The 26013-nt window shown below is 41.4% G+C and overlaps 1 protein-coding gene across 2 annotated transcripts in view; it reads left to right on the top strand.

Annotated features, from left to right (window-relative positions):
• The first annotated feature begins 14043 nt into the window (after positions 1 to 14043).
• The window catches only part of FNDC7 (fibronectin type III domain containing 7), a 50588-nt gene continuing 38618 nt past the window's right edge, over positions 14044 to 26013 (top strand). Inside the window, exons 1-5 of one of the 2 annotated variants that reach the window (XM_078668333.1) lie at positions 14044 to 14121; positions 14208 to 14286; positions 16151 to 16169; positions 17063 to 17323; positions 19066 to 19320. In XM_078668333.1, coding sequence (XP_078524459.1) covers positions 19254 to 19320 — 67 coding nt within the window. In that variant the 5' untranslated portion in view covers positions 14044 to 14121; positions 14208 to 14286; positions 16151 to 16169; positions 17063 to 17323; positions 19066 to 19253. Of the gene's footprint in view, positions 14122 to 14207; positions 14287 to 15448; positions 15666 to 16150; positions 16170 to 17062; positions 17324 to 19065; positions 19321 to 26013 lie in introns of those variants that run through there. The other variant, XM_078668326.1, reaches the window with a different exon arrangement.

Below are 26013 nucleotides of genomic sequence, written 5' to 3' on the forward strand. Positions count from 1 at the left end.
GGATTTACAGTGTTGGTCTCCTTGTCCCTCAAACTTCATCAGGAAACAGATTTATACTGGTGGTAGTGGATCCTGTACCAGCTATCCTGAAGCAACTCCCCTCAGAACTGTTACTGCTACTGCAGTTGCCAGAGCCCTCTTGAGTATTTTTACTAAAGGGGGTTTCCCTAAGCAGGTGGTTTCAGACGGAGGTAGTATCGTCATGTCTGCTTATCTAAAACCAATGTGGAATAAATGTGGTGTACTTATAAGTTCACTGACCCACATCACCCACAAATCAATGGTCTGTTTGAGATATTCAACCATACCATGAAAGGTGTAATCATGGGACTCCCTTAAAAACTCAGAAGAAGATGGAAGGTTATTTTGTCATGCCTGCTTTGGCCTACGGAGATGTGCCACAAAAGGGAGCGGGATTCACAATCCCTTTGAACTTCTGTTTGCCCATTCTGTTAGAGGCCCACTAAGTCTGGTGAATGAATGCTGGGTAGAAGCCTCTCAAAGAACCCAAATTTGATATTGTAGATTATGTGCTTGGCCTTCGTTCCAAGTTGGCTGCATACATGGAGAAAGCAATTAAAAACCTTGAGGCAAGGCAAGAGCACCAGAAGCAATGATGTGACCAAAAGGATGCACTGGGTGGGTTTCAGCCAGGGAAGACAGTATGGGTTTTGGAACCTGTGGCACTAGGGCCCTTCAGGACAAATGGAATGGTGCCTACCCTATCCTGGAACGAAAAGGGGAGGTCACCTTCTTGGTGGACGTAGGCACTTGCGGAGCCCCACAGGGTTATCCATGTAAACCTCCTGAAACCTTTTCATGACAGGGCTGATGTGACCATACTGATGGTCACTGATGAGGATCAAGAAGAAGAGAATGAACCTCTCCTTGACCTCGTCTTAAGCAACCCTAAGAATGGATCAGTTGAGGGGGTTGTCTTTTTAGACAAGTTCACTGACAAAATATTGATGGTAAAAATATAGAATGCAAAAATATTGATGCAAAAACATAAAATGCAAAAATATAGAACCCCTGTACTTAAACAGGTAGGTACAAAAATCTAGAAAAAAAATTGATGTAAAAAATATAGTTGTACAAAATATCGAATTGTATATATATATATATATACTAGCAGCCCGCCCCAGCGTTGCCTGGGGCAGAAAGGGGCTGGGGGCAGATTTGAGGCTTGCGTGCACTCCCTCCCCGGCCCCCTCCCGCGCCCGGCCCCCTCCCGGCCCGGCCCCCTCCCGCCCGTGTCCCGGAGAGCCTGATCGTTACCTTAGCCGCCGGTCCCGCTCGAGGCGCCCCGCCCGCACAGGCCGCCACTCTCCAGGTGCCCCGCCCGCACAGGCCGCCACTCTCCAGGCGCCCCGCCCGCACAGGCCGCCACTTCGCCCAGCAGCAAGCAGGGCCGCGCCAGTCCTCCCAGCAGGTCGCGATCTTCGGCGCCATTTCCGGAAGTGTTGCCAGGGAGCGCAAACGCAAATGATGTCATCACGCAGACGTCGCGGCCGGCGCTACTTGCAGGGGACTACTTTATTTTTATTTCAAAAAATTTTAAACAACGTATATTTTTTATTTTTAATAGCCTATGTCCTTCTGCTTGCCCTGAGGTTTTCAAAGATGTCTTGGGTGTTTTGATTGGTGGTGTACTTTTCGAGTTTACCTGGCTCAAAGGTTTGTGTTCTCTCTTTATAATAGTAGTATAGATATATATATATATATAATAAAATAATACATATGAAATATGTTAAATGATAAAATTAATATACAAAATAAAGTAGATTTAATATACATTAAAAAAAATATGATAAATATATTTAATTTATAAAGTTAAACACGCATACATACTAATTCACGGAGTGCCGCCTTTGCAACTACAAAGTGATTCTTTGGCCCATATTTTACTCTGCTGCCCGTCTAGTCCGCAGAATCTACCTCAGACCAATCCTCCTCCAACTGGGCACTCGCACGGCAAAGGAGGCAGTCCTTCGCCTGTACACTTTGGACACAGTGAAGCACATGGCCAATTTTGGCAAATTTGTCCACTTCACTCGCATTAAATTGATGGGCACCTCCCCCTAGGCTGCCAGGTAGGCACTGCTGGGGCTGCCGTTCGGCCCCTTTTTCAAAACAGACTGATTTAATATAAAAAACTGATCATTACTTGATTGTTTTTACCTAACAAAGCAAAAGAGAATTTTAAAATTGTGTTGTACATACACTTGCTCTTTTAAATTTTTAGATTTTATACTGTCATTATATAAACTGTATTTTTGGAATGGTTTTAAGTAACCACACAATAAAAGAATTCATTCATACATCATAATTCATATATATTTACTTTAAAACAATTATTTATTAATATTAATTTGTATTTATTTTATCATTTTAAAATTATATAAACATTTACAAATATATATATATATATATATATATATATATCTGTATGTGTGTACCAATAACATACAATCTAATTAAAAAAACATTCTATTATAAATTAAAACATTAAACTATTTAAAATCTTCATACTTCAATTTCTCACTTCAGAGACTGCCACAGTAGGGAAAGTTTTGGATAGCAGAGGGATAAAATTTCTATTCCGAATCTCTAGTGAGTGCAATAGTAGGGAAAGTGTTGGATAACGGAGGGGTATAAATTACTATTCCCACTCCAGTGAGTGTAACAGTAGGGAAAGTGTTAGAGAGCGGAGGGGTAAAAATTACTATTTACACTCCAGTGAGTGCAACAGTAGGGATAGTGTTGGATAACGGAGGGGTAACAATTACTATTCCCACTCCAGTGAGTACAACAGTAGGGAAAGTGTTGGATAGTGGAGAGGTAAACCTTACTATTCCCACTCCAATGAGCGCAAAAGTAGGGAAAGCGTTGAATAGTGGAGGGGTAAAAATTACTATTCCCACTTCAGTGAGTGCAATAGTAGGGAAAGTGTTGGATAGCAGAGGGGTAAACATTAATATTCCCACTCCAGTGAGTGCAACATTAGGGAAATGTTGGATAGCGGAGGCGTACAAATTACTATTCCCACTCCAGTGGGTACATCAGTAGGGAAAGTGTTGGATAGCGCAGGGGTAAAAATTACTATTCCCACTCCAGTGAGTGCAACAGTAGGGAAAGTGTTGGAGAGCAGAGGGGTAAAACGTAATATTCCCACTCCAGTGAGTGCAGCAGTAGGGAAAGTGTTGGATAGTAGAGGGGTAAAACTTAATATTCCCACTCCAGTGGGTGCAACATTAGGGAAATGTTGGATAGCGAAGGGGTAAAAATTACTATTCCCACTCCAGTTGGTGCAACAGTAGAGAAAGCGTTGGATAGTGGAGAGGTAAAAATTACTATTCCCACTCGAGCGGGTGCAACAGTAGGGAAAGTGTTGGATAGCGGAGAGGTAAAAATTACTATTCCCACTCCAGTGAGTGCAACAGTAGGAAAAGTGTTGGATTGCAGAGGAGTAGCAATTAATATTCTCACTCCAGTCAGTTCAAAATTAAAAACAAACAACATTTTAACAACAATAAAATATTTAAAAAACAAAATTTATTAAAAAAATATATAAATATGTTACAAATTCAAATGCAAATATATTTAATATTTAATCTTCCAAAAAAACGTTATAATGTTAAATACATATAACACCTAGAAATATTATATTAAGTAAAATAAAAAATAATTTCCAAACACATAAATATTTTGAATTACAAATTATTTAGACACAAAAACGGTCATTATTACACAAATTTACTTTTTATATTTCCTCATCTATAATACCACACAATTCACAATCCAAATCTAAATAAAAATTAAAATGTACTTTCTCAACTAACATAATTAATTACCAATTAAAGAAATATTATTAATTAAACAAGAAATTAAAACCCATCAAAATAATTAACTTCCCACACTTTAACCCTATAATCCCCACAACCCACAACTAAAATTTAACTGTAAAAAATGTATTACACAATTAAAACTTATTTTCAATTTAAAAACTAATGGCATTTAACAACTAATTATAAAGCAAGTAAAATTAATTTACTCCCCATACTGAACCCCTATAACAATAAAACACACACACACACAAATATACACAAATACCCTAATTAAATATTCATTTATTAATATTAATTAACAACACATTATTAATTAAACATAAAATTACTTCCTACCCTTTACCCCTATAAACCCCACAACCCGCACCTCAAATAAAATACACCATTTCCATAACTAATTTTCTATCAATGTATTAATATAAATTAACAACTAATTATTAATTAAATAAAAATAAACTGCTTTTCACTATTTACCCCATAAACCCCACAGCCCACACCTAGAAACAAATCACAAAATTAATTATCGATTAATTAATTAATACAAATTAACAACTTATTATTAATTAATTAAACATCAATTACTTCCCACTCTTTACCCCTATAAACCCCACAACCCGTACCTAAAATGTATAAAACAAATTGCATAATTAATTGCCTATCAATTAATTAATATAAATTAACAACTATATACATAAATTACTTCCCACACTTTACTCTATACACCCGACAACCTGCACTCAAAAACATTACATAATTATCATAATTATTTACCAATTAATTAATTAATATTAATTAACAATGCATAAAAGAATTAATTACAAATAAATTACTTTCCACAATTCAAGCTATAAAATCCAAATTAAATAAATAAAAGGCACCAACCGGGAGGAGAAACGAGGCCCCGACTGCAGCGGCAATCAACCGTTTGCAGTTCCTGAATTCATGGAATGTGAAGAGGTTACAAATACGCGACTTCGACAAATTTTGCTTGTCGGGCCAGAATCGTCGATCTTTGAAAGATTCAATCGACTTCTTAAGAAGAGTTGGTTACCTTTTTGGTGCTGGCACAATTAAGGAGCATACTATGAAATAAGGAATATAGAATTTAGCAATGTGTTATGATAGCATGAATTCATTTCTGCTTCAACAAAAATTTGGTTACCTTTTTCGTGCTCTTTGCTCCTTATTTCCTACTTTGTCTATAAATTGCATATTGATTCACTTATTTGGAACAAAAATTCACGACATAATTGAATGTTTGTTTTTGTAAACTTTTTTGTATTTTGGATGTAGAAATGTCAAGTATGTTGTAGTCAATATGTTGAATGTAAATGTGATTTTGTAAATATCAGTACATGTCTTTATAATTTATTTCTATAGAATGTATTGGTGTTTCCTTTTGCATACACAAATGGTATAAAGAGATAAATAAGTAAGATTCAAAGTAAATGGTATAAATAAAAATACTGGTACAAACGTAAAGCTTTTTTGTTTGTCGAGTGAATCGTCAGTTTAAATAATACATGGTATAGGCAAATGCTGTTGTTTAATGAGCTCTTTTCTTTGACACCTGGTGTTAGACCTGGCATCTTTTGGCGTGTTTCCCTTGTCTTTTTACTTCTGGCCTCCGGGTTTTTGTGGTACTGTAGATCTTGAATATGCTGGTTTAGTGTTTCTGCGCATTTTAATACTGCTGATCAGTACTAAAGTACAGGTGCTCCTACTGTAAATTGTGTTGATCGATTGGTGTTTCCATGATTGGCTTATTTGATTTACTCCTAAGTTCCTAGTACAGTGCACTGTGTGTGCCCAGGGCACTAAAACCAAATGATGTTAGTGGGCCTGCAGCACTGAGTGTGCCACCCACACCACCAGCTTTTCAAAGGATTCTCAAACATGCCACTGCAGTGTCTGCGCCAGGAGCGACCCATGCAGGTAAGAGCAGTGGGACCGGGTTGGGGGGGGGGGGAGTCGATAGACGATGGCGAGGGAAAATCAATTATTTATTTATTTTTCCATCATCTGTCGACTCCCCCCACCAGGTGCCATCACTCTTACCTGCACAGACTGCTCCTGGTCTGTGCACAGTTTCTCCTACTGTGTTGACCTGGCAAGTGCAGCCACTTGCCAGGCCTTAGCATTTTCTTTTCTTACCCGTAAGACACCCCTCAGGTAGGTCCTAGGTACGTCCCCTGGGGAGGGTGCAGTGTATGTAAAAGGTAGGACATTTATTGGTGTGTTGTGACATGTCCTGATAGTGAAATACTGCCAATTTTGTTTTCACTATTGAAAGACTATCTGTCCCTTAGGCTAACATGGGAGTTGCTTTGTAACATCTTACAAGCATAACTTTCTATTGGGACAAGAAGAGAAATGGACTTTAGGCTTCTTGAACACAGAATACAAAAATACATATTTTAGTGTAGATTATTTTTATGTTGTGTGTTTAAAAATGCCACTTTTAGAAACTGGGCCTTTTCTTGCTTAACCATCATGTGTGGGTCTGCCATTTGTGTAGTCACCATCTGGGTTGAGAGTTACAGGAGCATGGATGTTCATTCAAACTAGACAGACACAAAGGGGGGTTGAGGTGTGCCCTGCCTTTCCTGGGTGACTCATAGCCAGGCTGAATAGACCTGGCTTCATTTAGAGTAGTGGGAGGAGTTGTCACTTGCACCTGAATTGACTGTGGCTGCCTTCCACAAAGCTGTCTCGCCCTCCTGGAGTGAACCTGGCCTGACCCAGGCGGAACTGGTTTATGTATGCGAGTGGAACTTTGTTTGTGCCAACTTTAAAAGCAAATGGGATGTAAATATTGGGGCCCAGTCCCCAGAACTTTAACAGAAGAAGAGCTGGAGAAGCTGTGAGGAGAGACTACCACTTTGCTGTGTGCATTGATGTGTTGGCCTGCAGTGGCTGCTTCGGTCTTGGGCATGTATGTGCGTCACATGGCACTTTGAAAAATGTAAAAATGTGCATTTTTCAAGGAATTCGCAACTTACCATCAACTAGAAGTTGGTGGTAATTTGCGATTCCTTAAGGGCATTTTGCTAATTTTTTTTTGCTACATACATTGCATTTAAGGTATCGCAAAATTTGCAATTCCTTAAATGCAATTGCAAAATAAGGAATCGCAAATTTAGCGATTCCTTATTTTGCACCAGTTTTGCTTCATACATTCCATTTAGCAAATTCGCATTCGCAAAGGCCGAAATTCTGCGAATTTCGGCCTTTGCGATTGCAAATCTGCATGATACATGTAGCCCTAAATGGCAAGATTTTACGCAATATTTTTAAAAGAAAGTAGCAGGATTATGTCACCTGTTAATCTGCCCTGAGAAGTTTAGCTGGACATCACAAAGAAAACCTAAATTCCTCATTTTGTCTATGGGGACCAAACAGGCTCCTGCCATTGCCGGCCACCATGCTTGATTCTAGATAGGAGGTCCATTTCCAAAATTCCAAAACCTCCGTCTTATCCGTATTTAGTTTAAGAAATTTCTTGTGCATCCATTTCATAATGTGCCCAAGACAGCTGTGAACTCTACCCACCACCGTATCGGCACCTGAAGAGATGGAAATGATAATGTTGAACGCAGCTGATAGGTCAAGTAGGATAAGGACGGCTCTGCCACCACCATCAATTCGCCAACGGATTTCCTCAGTGGCCATGATTAGTGCTGACTCAGTGGCGCGATCGAAATCCATATTGGGTGGAATCTAGATGGTTGTTGGTATCCAGATAGACTGTTAGATCTGAGCTGATGGCTTTTTCCAATATTTTGTCCACTAAGGGTAGACAGAAAATCGTCCGGTAGTTTTTTACTTCCAATGCGTCGAGGGAAGGTTTCATGAATGATGTCTGGGGGACAGGGGTCTGACGGGGACCCCGACTTAGTGGCCAGCAGCAGGTCATTGACTGTGTCCACTGTTATAGGTGAGAAGCTAGTCAAGTGGCTAGTAGTTGGTAGACAGAAAATCGACCGGTAGTTTTTTACTTCGAATGGGTCGCGGGAAGGTTTCTTAAGGATGGGTCTGATACAGGCTTTCTTCCAGGACACTGGGAAATCACCTGACTTGATAACATTATTCAGGAGGGGAGCCAGGAAAATACCAGCTTTACCCGAGAACCCTTGAATGATGTCTGGGGGACAGGGGTCTGACGGGGACCCCGACTTAGTGGCCAGCAGCAGGTCATTGACTGTGTCCACTGTTAGAGGTGAGAAGCTAGTCAAGTGGCTAGTAGTACACAAAACGTCTTCTGTTGATTGAGCATGCAAGATGGCAAGGCTGGAGCTCTGACCCTCTAGTTCCTCATATATTGTGTGGACCTTTGACTAAAAGAAACTAGCCATTTTATTGCAAAGAACTTGATCAGGGGAAAAAAAGGTTCCCCTGTTGTAGCTTAGATAAGGCTGTTACGGTGTTGAAGAGCTCTCTGGAGGAGTTTTTTGCCGCCTCTATTTTACTAGTATAGTAGATCTTTTTGGAACTCATAATTTCTTCTTTATATTTGGTTAATGCACAGTTATAGTTATTTTTACCCACCATGCTATATTCCGCCCTCCATGCACGTTGTAAGGGTCTACATCTGGTTTTTGAGGTTTTCAGCTCAGAGTTGTACCAAGTTGCTTTGGGTTGATTCCTAGGTTGTTTAACTATTCTTTCAGGAGCCAGTTGATTCATGGCAGACCTTATCCAGTTGTCATAACTATTGGCTGCCAAGTTGGCGTCAGGTGCTAAGGTCTGCAAGTGATTGTCAAGCGACTCTGTTAAACGGCGATCCATGAGAAAGGCCTATGTCATGGTACAAACACATGATCCATGTTTGCCTATGGCAACAATAATCAGCAATAGGGATCCAGACAACAGAACAGTTGGGCACTCATGGCATGGTACATGTCCATTGGCATGCAGAGGACTTGTCCGTCCCAACTGGTTCTTTGGAAAATTTTATGTCAGATGCCATGAATCTTATATGTGAATTATGAAAAGCAATGACAAAGGGAGTAAGCCTGACCAATTCTTTTGTGAAAAATGTTTTTTAAAAACCAATAGGCCTTCAAACATAGATTTTCATTACATTTTGTCAAAGGCTGTAGACAACCATTTTCTTACACGGAATCCCACAGGTTACTTCAGTAGGCAAAGGTTTTACTGTTAGGTGCTCCCGCTGACAAACAGTTGCAGTTAAAGATTTGCAATGTGATAATCCTTATTAGGTGCTTTTATGGGAAATTGTATATTATTTTGACAAATGTAATTTCACATATATGTGTACATGTATAGCTTTGCACCTGATGGTTTCCAGTTTATGCATTTGATACAATCGATATATTTGCGGTGCAGTGTTCAATGCACTAGGCCATACATCACTCCATTGGGTCCTCAGGTCTAGAACGGGAATAGGTGGAACTCTTCTGACCTCTTTTGAATCTTTTCTCGCTTCAATATCTCAATGTTGGACTTGGCCCTTCTGGCAGATTCACCCCTAAACTTTTTGCTTTTAATGGTGACCTGGTGATGGTGATTTTTGGTTTCTGCGCACTTTCACTGTGTCCCAGTGGAAAGTGCGTGCGCACTCTGAGTGCATGTGGTGAGATAGGCATGCCCTCCCATAGGAATGCATGGGGAATGTATGTGTCCCTGGAAGTTCCTGATGCGTGGGGTGTGCAGGCTCGTGTCTGGTATGTGCGGACTCGTGTGATTGAATGCTGCACAATGATGTATGTGGCGTGGATGTGTCTAGTATGGAAGTGCCACTTCTAGACATGGGTGTGCGTATGCAGTGAGTGTGCTGGCGTGTGATTGGCTGGAGCTGGCTGGTGAGCCTGGCTCCAGGAGTCTGGATGGGTCTGCCCCGGTGGTGAGTGGAGAGATTAGCATGTGTGATGTGAGGGAGTGGTACACCTGGGACCTGAATAGGGCTGGGCTTTCCCCACACAATGCTGGCTCCGCCCCTGTGGTGCGACTGATGACCCTAGCCTGCCTGGTGAAAGGAAAGGGTGGCTGGGGAAAACAAAGTACTCCAAAACCAGCTGTGACTGGTTTCTCCCCCACCCTGCACCCTGAGACAAAGGGATTTAATGTATAAAAAGGGGCTGTGTCCCCTTACAATTTGTCTCTTCCTGGATCCTTTTCCTGAGGGGGGCTGCTGCTGGGCGCCAGGAGGACCGCCACTGGGGATTGCCTCCCTGCCTAGGAGGACCCTGTGAGCTGGCTCTGGGCCCAGCCTTGCCCCCCCACCTCCTAAAGGAATCTTGCTGGACTTTGGGGGCCTGAACTTTCCCCTAGCGCTTGGGAGCGCTTTATATTGGCCGCTAGCGCTTGAGAGCGCTTTATTTTACCTTAGCGCCTGGGAGCGCTTGACTTTGCCCCTAAGCGCTTGGTAGCACTTTTATGACACTTTCGCGGCTGCCCAAGCCGCATATTTGCCCACGATTGCTGATTCTAACGGGTGCGGGGTTGTGCCCCACAAGCGAGTGCCCACCTCGCTTTTATTTGTGAATTCACAGGAGCCTACCCCGTATTGCTGCAAAAAGAATTTCCACTCTGTTCCTATGCCTATACCCCTAAATGTATGGTGATACTTAGGTGGTTGTTTTTTCTCCTAGTACAGGTGTTGCTAGTGAGGTCCTGGTTCCCTGCGTGACATTTTCCTAAGGTGGTTAGGGTTGCGTAGGTGGTACTTACCTGTGACCAGTGGTTACTGGTTGTGTGCTTTATGTTCTATTTTGTGCTACAGTGATTATTATTATATGCGCTATGCGCTAATTACTATTCCTACAAGTGCTAATTCTACCAAGTACTAAGTCTAAAAGTGCATATTCCTGACAGTGGTCCAGGTGGCCCTGTCTTGTACATACCCCCTGTAAATTCTGCCCGTGCCTGTTGGCACATTGTAAAGTATGTGTTTTTATCTAATGTGTTTTGATGTAATACAAAGGCTATTTTTATACATAACCTTGTGTGGAGTTTCCTTTGTGGTGGGCCTTGGGTGTTGTTGCTGGGGTGCGAGCGCAAACACTTAACTCACATTGCCTCCGAGTTTAGCCTTACTGCTCGTGTCACGTTACCAAGGGGGTGAGCCTGGGTTATCTTGGCGTGTAACTCCCTTGCCCTGACGTAGAGTGGTGGTTTCTGCCTGGCTTTGGTGCAAGCCTCAGCCAGCCGGAAATCCCATTTCTAACACTCAATTTGTGCAACTCAATGTTTTTGAATCACATTCATTTCTGGTGAATTATAGTGTGCCGCAATGATCTATCCTAATAACCTCATCATAAACGACCACATCAATAAACTAACAAAATCGTCATCCTATAAAATCTACCTACTCAGAAAACTGAAACTGTCCATCCCACTTTCTGACTTTAGAGCCGCAGGACAAGCCCTTGTACTCACTCATCTAGATGGTGGAAAAGCCATACTTTCAACCTTCGCAAATCTACTACACATCCCTTCAAGTTTTTCTGCCAGCGGCTGACCAATTAGTTGCTCTTGTGAAGAAATCTGACCACATCTCCCCCAACCTATGACACCTTCACAGGCCACTTCATGAAGTAAGAGATGACCTCGAGATTGCATGTATCACACATTGTGCATGTCACCAGAACCCTAAGATGGCAAAATAGGAATATGGTATGAAAGTTACTTGTTACACATTTTTATATTGCAGATTTATTTTTGTGCAGTTAGCATGAAAAGAGCAAACTTTCTAAACAGGAATTTTTTTTTAGATAGCAGTAAGTGGAATACTGTCCTATACTTTTAAAAAGAAGAAAAAGCATTTCATTAAAAGTATATGGTTTTAGAAAATCAGGTTGTATTTTGTTAAGAGCAAATTCTGACTGTATAAGTCAGATGTCTGAAGCTGTTGCAAGCAAGGTACAGTTAGAATGAGGGCCTGATTTCACTTACAGGGTTGAGGATTTGCTAAGCTTCTACGAAAGATGTTCGATTAAACAATGGCGAAAGGTGAAATTCTGTAGAGCGATTTGGGACTGTCAATATCCAAATGAACGGAATAATATCAGACTGAATAAAGGCCTCCGATTGAATGAAATCCCTATTTCACATTAATTATGACATAGGCTTAAAAAAACTTGTTTTTCTGTGAAAAACTGTTTTTGAACCACTGCTTCATGTGGCTTAAAAACATCTTGATCCCACTATCAGTGGTGCTGGAACAATTTTCAGAATGGGGTGCTGCATTAATGTTATATCACTGAAGTCATGGGGATTGTGAAAAATCTAAGCCTCATAAAAGAGGAAGTATAGCAAATGAGCCAAGAAGCCCATTCAGTCAGGAGAGAGGAAAGGGCAGTTGGTGCAGGTGCGGCCGACACCGATCGGAGCTGCGGGGTAGAGGGGAGGACGACGCGTGAAGTAGGGGGGAGGATCCGAGAGAGAGGAAAAAGAAACGGGGGAAGCAGCTAAGCAAAAAAATTAAATTAAAAACGTACCTTTTCGCTGCTTCCTCGCCCGGCCCTCCTCTGTAGTCATCCATCGCTCGGAGTCGGCCATAGGAAGTACACCCAGGCTCCCAGTCAGCCAATCACAACATTTCTGTGATTGGTCTGAGCACCGTTTTTTGGCACTCAGACGCTGACTGTTCTCCACATAGGCTGCGCTGCAGCCTACATGGAGAACATGCGAAGTGCACATGACTGTTATGGGCGGCCTGAGAGGGCCGCCCAAGCAGTCATAGCGCACTTTAGGAGGGTACAAACACTTCTCTATTCCCTTGCCCCCTCATGCAAAGCTGTGGGTGGAAGAAGGAGAAAACAAAATGATAACACAAGTTATTATCATGTTATTTTCTCTGTCTTCCATTCCAAAAAAGCAGTGGGGCGACGCTCTTCCGCCTTAGCGGAGGAGCCATCACTGAGGAGTTGGTGCATTTTGCAGCACTGGAGAGGCATGGCACTGTCATTTACTGCTAGTACATTTTCAGTTGAAATGGCACTAAATTTGAATAGACTAATTAGCGTATAAAGTATAATGTGTGGAAATCGGGTTTCAGCAAATATTTAGCATTTGTGCATTACCAAGTAAAGTGTCTTGATTTGTTTCGATCCTACTAAAATCTTTGTTTCTATCACACTTCAGAATTACAAAAAAAGTGCTTCATTTGTGCTTTACTAAATGCTTATACCATTTGAAATATGTGTATAGCTCATTGACTGATATTTAAATGTCGTGCATTTTTACGTTATGATTTTGTATCAAGACAGATGGACATTGATAACACTAACAGAACTAGTTTAATTGCTAACAAATTGTAAAGTAATATACGATAACGCCTAATGACTTAGATCAAGGCAACGCCCTCTCATAATTGACCCCGGATATAAATATCAGGGATCACTACCAGGTACCTAATAGAGGAAACCTGGGACTTTGGATGCATGCAGGGAGGCCGTATTTTTACTGAAAGGTAAGCTAAGTGGGCTGGTATTTTTGAGTATAAGATACAGGGTATTGCCACCAAACCCAAAGCGCCCTTCGATTTGGCTAAAAGACGAGAGTAAAACTGTGAGCATGAAATAATCATTCTGTTTGGCTCACGTAACGAGAACATTTATGTACTATGCAATCGCTAAGGGAGACTACAAGCCGCATATTTAAATTGAGCGCGACATGTAAATTTCTACCGAGCATGGCATGCTATCAAAAGATTACCAAAAAAATAATCGGGGATAAAAGGTGGGCAATTGGAACAATAGGTATAAAGCCTTGAACATAGCTATTACAGATATGGACATTAACCTAAATTAATCTCTCCACACATTGACAGGCCCACTCGAGATGACCTAAAAAAGAATGAAAAAGAAGATTTACATCTCTATATCGACTGGGGGATACGAATAAAAGATTAACAGGTATATCAATACAAATGATGATAGGTTATATGAAGACCGAGAACAAAGAGTATAGATTTAACAGAGTTAATACGATTTTATCCACTTGTTGATCAGGGTAATATCCATAAAGCCCGTTGAGGTGTCCCGATGATTGGAGGCATCTAATCGTGACTGTCGAGCAGACCACATCAGGCTACCTGAAATTACAGCGCATTTTTTGAGGCAAGTTGTATCTTAATTTGATGAAATAGGATCAATCAACTATCCACTTTGAGTTACAAAGTGAGATGATACCAACACCCCTAATTCTCGCCTTCGGTTGGTCCTTTCAGATTGTATCCAAAACAATTGTTTTTATTGATCACGGTGGCTACATTCAAAGTCCCCATCTAGAGAAAAGATTTTAATCGGTATGTATAAACGGACTATTCTAGGGGGCATATACCGATATACACATAAAAAATATATATTTAAGTACCCTTTGTATTACCTATAGATACCTAGTTGCGAGTGATTCCGTCATCAAAAAGGAGTTACGCACAGAAACGCTGTATTATCTCCATGAATATAGTGAGGTATGATATGATCGATTTATCATTACATGAGGACTGAGATTCATACGTAACAGCTCATAAAACAACCGGGGACCCTTTAACTATACCATGTAGTGTCCCTTTTGGCCATAATGCCCTTCGCAATAAAGTAATTGTGTAAAGGCCAATAAATTAATATTGTGAGATTCACATGGTGATATTGAATATGGTTGTTTTTGGCCAAAAGCTAATAAAAGGATGTTGTGATGTATAATAAAGTAGATGTGAGAGATGAGAGATGCAATATGAAAATTAGGTGTCAGCTACACGTTTATTGAGTAATAACACATGTATTCTTTACTGTCTAGAAAACTGTCCTGAAGAAGGTGAACTATCAATCGAATATCACCGAAACGCTGCGTCGACTTCTGTTTTCTGTAACCAATTGTATTTTAACTGCTTGTGATTTTTATGCTTTTTAACAATATATTGGTTTTTTATATGTGTATGTACAAATAAATGTCATGTAAAAAAAAAATTGATACACCAAATTTTGTTGAATACGTGGTTATTATTTCAGTGTTGGCTGACACAATGAAAGTAGAGTTCTTCTAAGCTGTTATTCTGTGGCTGTTTATACATGTCTGTTGTCTAACCATAGTAACATAACTATATGTAAAATCTTGGGACACTTTTTGTTGTTCAGTGCATTAGAAACCAAACAGCATCCCACGGCATTTCCATTCGCTTCCAGTACCCCAGCAGGACTGGCACCTGGATAATTTTTTTTACTAAATCCTCTCACTTTGCAGTCAGATAAATAAAAGTACACGAATAAGCAGCTGTTTTTCAGAAGACAAAGTCTGACATTTGATGTTTGTAATGCGCAGCAAATGTTACAAGATCAACAAAAAATTGTAAAACATCTTTATTACGCATTCACCCTCTAAACTCCAGCTGCTGCACCCCCAGGGTCCCTACTTTCTGCGTCTATGCCTTATACCCGAGGAGGTTGAAAGCCTTTCATACCAAAACTTACTGAAATGGCAAACGAGACCTAACCTAAATTAACACTTTTTCCTTTTAGTTTGGCCCCTTTCTGCACTCTTTGTCCTGAGTGAAAAGGGCAACACGCTCCTTCCTTCCTCTGCATCGCTCCCTTTTTGTAGGCCGCCCCCTCGGCTGTAGGGTGTGGCCAGCAGCAGGTATTTATTTTCACTATCAGACGGGAAGGGATGTGTTTTAGCAGCGCGGCAGTGTAGTAAGGGGATCCCAGCTTCAGAAATAATCCATTAGAGATACCAGCTTGTCTGCTGAGGGCACATGTTACTCGACGAATAATAGCAGCGCAGGTCAAGATGGAGATAGGAAGCGTCCGGTTATTCGTTCTGGTGGGGGTTTTCTTCACATGTGCTGAGAAGGTAAGTCCAAGCATGTTTTTAAATCAACCTCCCGGAGTTAGACTTTATATTTCCACAGCCCCACCCTCTGTTAAGATTGTTCATGCCTCCTGTCATCTCTTCGATTGTTCGACGCGGTTCTAGTCAGAAGGCAGCGCAGGGCTCTTTCTGCGTGACGGGTCTTCAGTGCCACAGAAACAAGGCACAGAGGTCATGACCTTCAGAGCCTGTCAGCAGCGGCGCGCGGCCCATGGTGTGTCAGCAGCCAGGCTCAGCGCGCGCCGGCCGAGAAACATGACCTGCATTCCGCCCTGCATCTCCCTGTACGGTCGCGAGCGCAGGTCAAGGGCAGGTCTGGGAAGGGCCAGTCCATGAGCGAGGCAGAGGCAATTCACAGAGGAATTTAGTCTTTTTTTTCAATTTAAATTGCCCGTTTATCTGCTTCTCTGGCATGGAAAGTTGTTACTCTTTGTGATCTTAATAATGTAAATTTTACTTTTTTCCAGGCTGCTTCCCAGAGCGCAGGTAAAATATTTTTTTATTTGTTTCATATGCAGTTGACACTCACATGACCACACGTTTTTCATTGATTAAAATGAACAAGTAGATATTTGGATCAATGTATTGTGCTTTCCAATACCGTTGTCATTGATTCCTCCGCACAAATATCTATAAATTAAATGATGAGATGAGGGTGGGATTATATATAAAAGTATGCCTGTATATTATCTATCTATCTATCTATCTATCTATCTATCTATCTATCTATCTATCTATCTATCTTTCTATCTATCTATCTATCTATCTATCTATCTATCTATCTATCTATCTATCTATCTATCTATCTATCTATCTATCTGTTTCTAAGATTGCAGTATTGAACTTGGAAAATAAATATTTTATAAATACTAGAATCTCGTTGCTGCTTGAAGAATCTAATGTACACACGTCTACCCTGGGTTACTTCTGCAGGAGGGGTACCTCGAGTCTTAAAAGTATGTAATTAATATTAACTTGCAGCCTTATGAAATGAGCTCTTCAGAGAAGATTGCGCTGAGCTCACAAGACAGGTTAAGACATCTCCATCTCGAGGCTTGCAGGGCGTTTTACCCTGAAGTCTAAACATGGGGACATCGCTTTTGAAAAATAGGTAGGCTCCAGTACCTTTCATTAATGTATTTATTTGTGGTATTTATAAAGTACGAGGTTACCAACAGGCTCTCTAACTTACCTCTCTTTTTGATTTTTTTTTAAGAGCTTGATGAGGAGTTACTAATGAATGCACATTTTCACTGCATTTCGCTTGATGATCTCAGTGCATGAAATGTATTTTTCGACATAGTTTGCTTTGAAATGCTGCGGCCGGATGCCACACTTTGCTGATAAATTCTGCCTTTTTTGTTTGTTGTAAACCTCAGCTATCGACGTGTCCATTTTTCAACTGACGGAGAGAAGCTTCTACGTCCAATGGACCAAGATTGCAGGCACTACTTCCTACAAGGTGACGGCCACCCCTGTGGGCTCTGTGATCACCCCGCCAGCCTTTGCCGTGTTCAACAGTGCTGTCAGCATTGGGACCCTCAACACCCTGGTGCCAGACACGTTATATGACGTCACAGTGGAAGCCTTTGACAGCCATGGAGTCACACTGGCTGAGGGAACCATAGTAGGGCACACAGGTACGAGCTGTCTAATTCATGCCTAACACATCAGCCATCTCACCCTTGAAAGGTGGCATATACCAATGATATGAATTGATGGATATAGTGGGCAGTGGGTTCAAGCTGGGACTACATCTTAGCGGTTGGCACTGTACCATTGCTGTGGGTGAGGATGGAGTGGGCCAGCCTGCCTGCGCTGAGGTCGAAAGCGATGATTACGTGAACATTATGGAAAAGTTTACGCTGTATTAGTAATGCCTGATTCATTAAGGTGTGAGTTCAGAAGTGAGAATAAGTGTGAGGAGTGTTTGTGAATGCACACAAAGATATCCCCTATATTTGCTCTTCTCTTTTGCATTACGTTTCCTTTACCTGACATTCCCCTACTTCCACCTACTAAACATTTTTTGGGGATCACCTTTGAGTGTGAAAAATCCTTCATATCATTCTAACTTTCCACACTCGTGACACCTCTGTATGTATTGTACATGGAGTCAGAAGCTTTTCCACGCATAAATCACATTTACCTGTGGAAAAATCTTTTGGAATTGTAGCCTTCATTGTGCCAAATGGCTGCAGTCTGACTTGGACGGCTGCTCCTCAAACGTTGTGTGGGAGGGCAGCACTGATGTGTCATTAACTGTTTGGACTTTGCACTTCCGGTCCAGGGAGCCTTAACCGAAGCTCCTGATCATATCAGCACCATTAATAACGGGACGGATGCTTCTCTCTAGTTGCCTCATAATGGTAAAGCATTTTGACCATAAATACCCACTAAGGCAGGCGAGTAACTTTTTGCAAATGCAATGCCTTAGCTAACCAGGGGCAGCAAGAGGTAGCAGGTGGTCCTGCTTGCATTTCATACAGACTGCTTTGCAACACCTGTGATTGTACCAATCCTCACTATTGCATGTTAGAGAGTGTGTATCTCTGCTGTTGCTGTACTAGTGCATGCACCTATTACAGTCACTGTGTGTTGAGCACGCTTGAGACTGGGTATTCAATAAATATTATCTGGTAAACAGTAGCTTGACGTGTCATGGGGGTCAAATATCATGTGACGTCACCTTTCTGTGACATCAGTGAGTCGTGAGTATTATCACGTGTCGCTCTCTCCACCCCTGTGAATTTAGTGAAACGATGCCATTGCGTTACAGTCTTCTTTTGAATTGGTTGGAGTGACTTTCTAAAGATGTCTCTCATGTTGCTAGGGTCCAATCAGATCATGCTGCATGTCACCCATTAGAGATTTACACATCACTGGCATCTACATCCACCCAGGCTTCATGTGAGGGGGGGGGGGCCTGGGGCCATGCCTGCCCAGCTCATCCTTTGAGAGTCAGTGTTTTAATTGTAGAGCTGCCTGAAGGGGCTCAGAGTAAGGGCTTCATTAGTGCAAGCATGGAACTTTGAGCACCCTTGAACCACCAGAAGTATATAACATGTAAACACTGTCAGTCTCTATACCATGCTGATGAAGTTCAAATGCCATGCATGACATCAAAGCTACATGAGGGTCTTAGCATTCATAATGAGATCTGATGACATGTGCCAATAGGGATAGAGCAGCCTTAGGGGAGTAATCAATACCATTCATCATTCCATATTACTGGTTCAATAAAACTACTCCGTGTACGTGATAAATGGAAGTTTCTACAGTAAAACTGTCTTACAATATGTGTTGTGTGATCCCATGTATGAACACAGGATAACTCGAGGAAGGAGGGTTCATTATGTTCTCTACGTCTTTCTTTCCACAGCTCCTGAGATACCTGTTATTGACCAGGCCTACTCTAAGCTGAGCCAAAGTATCACCGTGGAGTGGGCGGCCGTCCCTGGCGCCAGTAGCTACCTCGTCACAGCCCGTAATGGACCCTTGTTCTATGAGACCACCGTCCCTAACTCACCAGGGACCGTGACCGGGCTCGATCCCGCCGTCCTCTACAAAATGACCATTCGGTCTATAAACTCTGCAGGGATGAGCCAGCCATCCCGTCCTAAGTACACACAGACAGGTAACGTATTCTCTTCAGTCAACTGCAGTTATTTTACACTCTGTCTAATTAATCTAATAGTTTGAATTTGACTGACAACTCTTTCCCCAAAAAAGTTATTTTGTGAGAAATGCCTTTCTCACTGAGGCTCAGGGTCACCAAACACACCCACCTCATTGAATATTTGCTCACGCATTCACTCTGTAATGTACTCTTTGGTTCATTCATTAATTTCGTGACTCACTTACTTACACATTTACTGACTCACTCGCTTATTCAAGGGCACACTCACTCTTTCACCCATTAACTCACTCCTTTACTCACTCTTTGACTCATTACTCCCTCTCTTTCTGCACTCACCCACTCGCTTACTCACAAACTCACTTGATCAGTTATATACTGCTGGCTCATTCATTCAGTCCAGGACTCACTTCCTGACCCTCTCACACCTTTTTTCACCCATTGACTCACTCCTTGACTCACTCCACATTCATTTGCTGTTTCATTCATAGATCACCCCTTATCTCACTCAATCATCCTTTAACTCATGTATTCTTCCACCCAGTAACTTGCTCAGTAACTCATATGTTCACCCACTCACTTTTTGACTCGCTCCCATACTCACTATCTCTTTCACCCATTGACTCACTCCTTAACTCGCTACAGACCCACCCAACCACTTTGTCTTTCGCTCCTTGACTCGCTCATCGATTTACTACCAGACTCACTTACTCATCCACTCACAGACAGTTTCACTTATTGGCTCACTCCTTCATTCTCTTCCTGGCTCACACAATTACTCACTGATTCACAGTCTCGCGTATTCATTGGTATGTTGTGTAGATTTCTAAAGCGCCCACTCATCCGGGAGGGTATCCTGGCACTGAACAGGTGAATGCACACACGCCTAGGGCCTAAAGTGATTACTCTAAGAGCCAGGTCTTCAGCTTCTTGCGGAGGATGAGGCTTGAATGTGAAGCTGCAGGTAATTCACTCACTTTTTCATCCATAGACTCACTTATTGATTCACTTACTCACCCACAACACTTACTTTCTCGCTCACTTTCTCACTCAGGGTCATTCTAGGTCATACAGTCATATTGGATTATACCATGAGAAAAGAAGCTTTTCATTACCTCTGTAGGGCCCTAGCTTATGTTTTATATGAGTAGACCATTTGCCACTAAAACTCACACACCAATAGTGGCTTGAAATAGGTTATATTTCCATTGTAACTACAAAGACAGATTTCTGCTTCCTTCAAGGGCCCATCTGGTGAATGATGTCTTAAAAGGTCTCAAAACCCAAGCAGGTATCATCAAACTAAGAAACATCCCAGAATGTCTATTGATGTTTATTCTTTGTCATGCAGGACTGGGTAAAGAGAACTGTTTTCTCTACACTGGCTGGCCCCTTGACGAAGTGTAGGTTCTCAACAAGGCTGCATATGTGAATAGTCTTCGGCTGCAGTCATAATGGATGTATGTCTTGTATTACATGGATTTATGACCTGTTAGACATACCATGGATGATAAGCTTTTAGTAATCTGCAAACCGGAATTGACTGACACATGGGGTCTGCACGTAGCGTTACATTTAGAAATTAATCAAAAAGCGATAAAACTTAATATCTTCATTCATCCTTTTACTGTACAGAAGATAACCACATATTAATATCCGTAACACTCAGGCTAACTCTGAAATAGGTCAGGTAGAGGCCTCCGGCTCTGCAGCTACAGTGAGCACAGTTATTCATTCGAACAAATGGGCCCTCAAACGTCATTTCTTTACGCCTGGGGCAATCTTTGATGCAAAGCCATTCTAGAAGGGACAGTAATATAACACCTCTTGCAAAGAACACAGACTCGAAATCAAAACCAGGTAATGCTTTGCAAACCCTTTCAGAGCTGAAGGTTATTATTACTGTCTGGTAATTGATTCCTGCAGCTAACAGGCATGTTTCGATGCCACCTCTAACAACGAATTACTTAAAAAATCTCATTTTCAACTAGATACCTATTCTCAGCACTTCATTCTAGTTGCCAAAGCATCCCACGACAGCCTTAAGGCTCAATGACATCCTTGTTGTAAGAAGACCATTCCAAGGAATTGATGTCTAACCGTTTACGACTGAGGCTGTGAGATTCTATAAGGCACAAACAAGGGGTGGGGGAAATTCAGAAGTTGGGACATTGATCACAAATCCCCGCTCCCGTTTTTAGGATAAGCAAAATCTAGACCTAAAATTGGGTGAGCTAAATTTAGTATGTGGGTGAACATTTGGAAACATGGCAAGCTGAATGATCAACTCTGAGGGCATGAGAACAGACATGCATCAGGATTTTAGATTAATGCAAGCTGCGGTGCATAACCAGCATAAGGCATTGAGCTCAGAAGAAAAGGCACAAGTCATTTCTATGGTCAAGTTTTGTCTAAACCCAAGAACTGACCACAACTGTGTGATTAGAGGAAGAAAATAGCACGATATTTTTTTTTAGGTTAGAATATTTGCACAGTGTTTCTACAGTGCCCACATGTCACGGAGTAATTGTGACAACCGCAACACCCCCAGAAGATTACTTTTGCAAAGAACGACAGGGATAAAGGGCCTGATTCAGAGTGAAGAAATAATTTATATCCTTGAAGCATGCATGGTTCAAGGCTGAGTTTAATAAGATTTTGTTGACAGTCCAACAAAAGTCCTGGTTCTGTGATGGGTAGGACATTCACCTGAGCTTATTCTTCGAGGTATTGAATCAAGAAATTTGGTAGAGATATGTGGAAAGGCAGAGATATGTACGCGTGTGCATGTACAAACACATGCACACTCACAGACACCAGCCTTATGCATGTACCTAGATTCTGTTTATACAGCGTGTGATACATGGTAGAAAGGGGGTGAGTGGGTCCCACAGGATTATTAGGAAGATCTCTTTGATATTTGAGAGGAATACCCAGTCCTCACTTTCTGATTCATGATCCTAATAAAATTGTTTGCTAAATTTAGCATGCAATCTGATTGCTTAAAAAAAGATCTAGTTTAAAATAATCAGCTAAAATAATGCCACCACATGTGTTCACTTTTAGAATCTGTTCTCAGTCTCATTTAACATAAAAATGTTTGGTCAGACCTTAACTGATCCTGTGCATCGTATGCACTGTCCATAACAATGCCGGAATTGATGTAGCTTAAAAAGCAAAAATGTTTACAAACTAGACAAGCTCTCATTGTTTTAACAACAATTCTCTATCAGCACAAAAGTGCAAAGGGGTCGAATCAGATTTGAGCCCGTGTTAGTCTGTAATAAAATGATTGAAGAGGTAACATGGGTTTACATAATCACCCAGCTGTCCGAAAGCCCAAAACCCGAGTTTGCGTGGTGTGGGTGGGGAATATTGAAGCCATAATGTCGATAGGTTACAATATCGTGACCGGAATATAAAGGGACAAAATATTGAAAGGTAAGTTTGTATAGATTTTCTATAAGCAACTCAACATAAACATCCCTTGGTAATATAAATATCTCCAAGGTATGTACGTGTGGAGTTAAGGATAGTAAATTAATATCTCTCTCTGTGCACTTTTCTCTTTGATATGTTTTTCCCTTCATATTCTGGTCACAAGATTGTGACCCATTGATTTTCTGGCTTAGATATTCCCTACCACACTCAGTTTGAGCCTATAACTTACCCACCACAATTTACAATGCCATGTAGAGGTGTATGGAGTGCCCAAGTCGCTTTTATGCAAATTTATAAAATTGCCTGTTCTGACCAGATGGCAACCATGTCTTAAATCTATCTATCTGGAATAGGTCCTCGTGATAGGATCCCTGCTGTTTCATGGGATCTAGAAATAGAAAGCCTATTCCGTCTACCAAGTGTAGAAAGACAATGCTATTTCCCCCTTAGATGATGAATCAAAAGAAACAAAGTGCAAGAATCAGTCAGTCTCGCTAAATCAGTCGGACTCGCTAAATAATTTGACAGTATTGCACCCAGTCCAAAGAGTAGAATGCAAACTCCCTAAGGGAGGTTTTTATTCTGGAAAAAAATAATGACAAGATTGTATTTAACTCTGGGTGGAATACTTCATGGTCTTAGAGGGGAAAAAGGCTGAGCAACAGAGGAGTGGTTCTTTACACAAGAGTGCCTCTAAGCACCTTTGAAAAGAAAGCTAAAACTAGGCATTCCCAAAAAGTTCAAATGAAAGACCTGCAGGTCTCCTAAAACAAAGGAAGGTCCCTAATGTAATAAGACAGACTGGGTGACAGTGTTAAAAAGATCCTATGAGCCAAAGTGTACAAATATGACACCTTCGCCCAAGCTACTCTGCTGGCTCTTCTATCATCCTGTTGCTCTATTAACTAGGAAACTGATAATCCCAACATAAATCCGTACAACTTTTAGGAAGTTCAGAACATGAAAGTGGTCATGACCACTGGGATGCATGCCCACTAGTATGCACCAGACTGCAAAAGCTAGTGGTTGCCGGTAGGGCCCACAGGCACTGACTTTGAAGACCGGCACTTACATTTCCTCATCAGACATTTACAGAGAGCAACAAAGAGCAAAACACACCCCAAGTGGAAAGATGAAGGAAGAGAAAGACAAAAAATGTCACAAAGGGAGAAAGCAGGAACAGACAAGAGTAAGATAAAGGGTCAGGGATTACCTGGTAGTGGATTGAAGACGCATGCTGTAGATAGAGGACTAACCAGACTAGGTGTTTGGAGCTGCAACATTTAACAGAATCAGCCTTAAACTTCTGAGCAGAGCATTGGGCACCGAAATTCATTCTGTTACAAATTAAGCACTGTAAACTTCAATGGTAGTTGAAGAAGACTGCAGAATTTCACCCCAACCTCTCTAGAGTGATCCTACTTATAGAATGGTACCTTCTCAACCTCCTGTCCCCTAGCAAAGGCAACAAATAAAAACACATAGGGCAGTCAGAAGAAGAGATTAAAGAATCCAAAAAACATCCTGCCAAAGTCTACTAAAATAATAATTCTCATAATAGGCTATTTCAGCCTCCACATCACACTTCCGCGTTGAGCAATATTTCTAGACCAAGCATGCATCTGTAATCCTATCCTCTCAACTTCCAGATACCAGGCAAAGGCAGCAAAGAAAAAAAACACCTGCATGCAGTGAGGGGAAAAGATTAAAGAGGCCAGGATACATCCTTCCAAAGACTACTGTAATGGCAACTCTCATAGCACTGCATGTTGATCGGGGCATCACTGATCCTAACCGTGCAACGTCTCTAGAGCAACTCTCCATCTGTTATTTTACCCTCTCAAATTTCAGACACCAGGCAAAGGTAGCAAAGAAAAACAGCCTGGTGCAGTTTGAGAGAAGCATAAGAGAGGCCAAGATACATCCTCCCTCAATACGATTGAAACGCAAACTCTAATAGTAGCCTATAAAGGCCTGCACATGATGGATCCTCATCACACAACTTCTCTAGAGTAACCCTCCATCTACCCTCTCAACTTCCAAACACCAGACAAAAACAGCAAAGGAAAAAATACCTGGGTGCAGTGAGAGGAAAAGATTAGAGAGACCAAGATGCGTCCTATGCAATACTACTGAATTGCCAACTCTCATAGACACGTATATTGGCCTGTTAGTCATGGTACCTCGTCACACATTATATAACTTCTCTAGAGCGACCCTACCACTGTAAACCTACCTTCTCAACCTCATGCCAAGGCAGCAAAGAAAAAACACTTGGGCACAGTGAGAGAAAAAGATGAGCGAAGCTGAGATACATCCTTCCAAACACTACTGAAAATACCAAATGTCATATGAGCCTCTATTATCCTGCTTGCCACTGTCGACAAGTGGCCAAGAAAGGGGAGAGAAAATATTCTTTGCGTTTTGAGGTCATGATAAACAAACGCTACTGGCATATCAAGTGTAGTAATTGAGCGACCTAACGGTATATGTGTTCCATCCAAGATTGCTATATAAAACTATGGCTAAGATCCTCATCCATTCAATGTGGCATGTTTCTTCATTGGGAGGGAGCTCTTCTTATTTAAACTTTTGGTTATTACCCTATCCAGAGAAATATGGTGATAAAATAGATGTTTCTAACCCCTCGTCACGTTATTAGTGGTGTTATCCTTTGTTTGTGCTGGTGCCTCTAAACTGCACACATTTTCTAAACAGACACATATGCAAATTGACACATCTGTAGGATCATTACCAGGACAAAACAAAAGGTGACAAGGCGAATTATACTGAGGCCTCCAATCTACAAGATTAGATTCATGAGGATGTAGTTATGAGGCCTTCATCTGGATCACAGTAGGAGTTAAAAATGATATTCTCCCAAACGAAGCCTGTTGGCCACAAGATTACTTTCTAGAGAAATTCTGAATTGAGGTAGAAGATATGGTCTCCTTTTGCATCCCTGTGCCCCAGTTCACACATCTGCTGAAGTTTGAAGAGTGTGACAATAGACTGCATGCTCATAACAAGCAACCATAAATCCTTGAAGAACACAGAGATGAGTTTGTTGAGGAGAAATACTAGAACTGCCTCCCTACATCAAAGCATATTTCAGAGGCCCCTGTGTCTACTAAGTGATTGCCAGTAAAGAGGGGCGGCTCTGACTGTGGACTGTCCAACATTGACACAGGTTTGGACCCAGCCATGGCAGAATTTCAGGATGTTCTCAGAAGATACACTGCATACAATTAA

Source organism: Lissotriton helveticus, chromosome 1_2 (genome assembly GCF_964261635.1).
Source record: "Lissotriton helveticus chromosome 1_2, aLisHel1.1, whole genome shotgun sequence".
In the NCBI taxonomy this organism is placed as follows: Eukaryota; Metazoa; Chordata; class Amphibia; order Caudata; family Salamandridae; genus Lissotriton; species Lissotriton helveticus.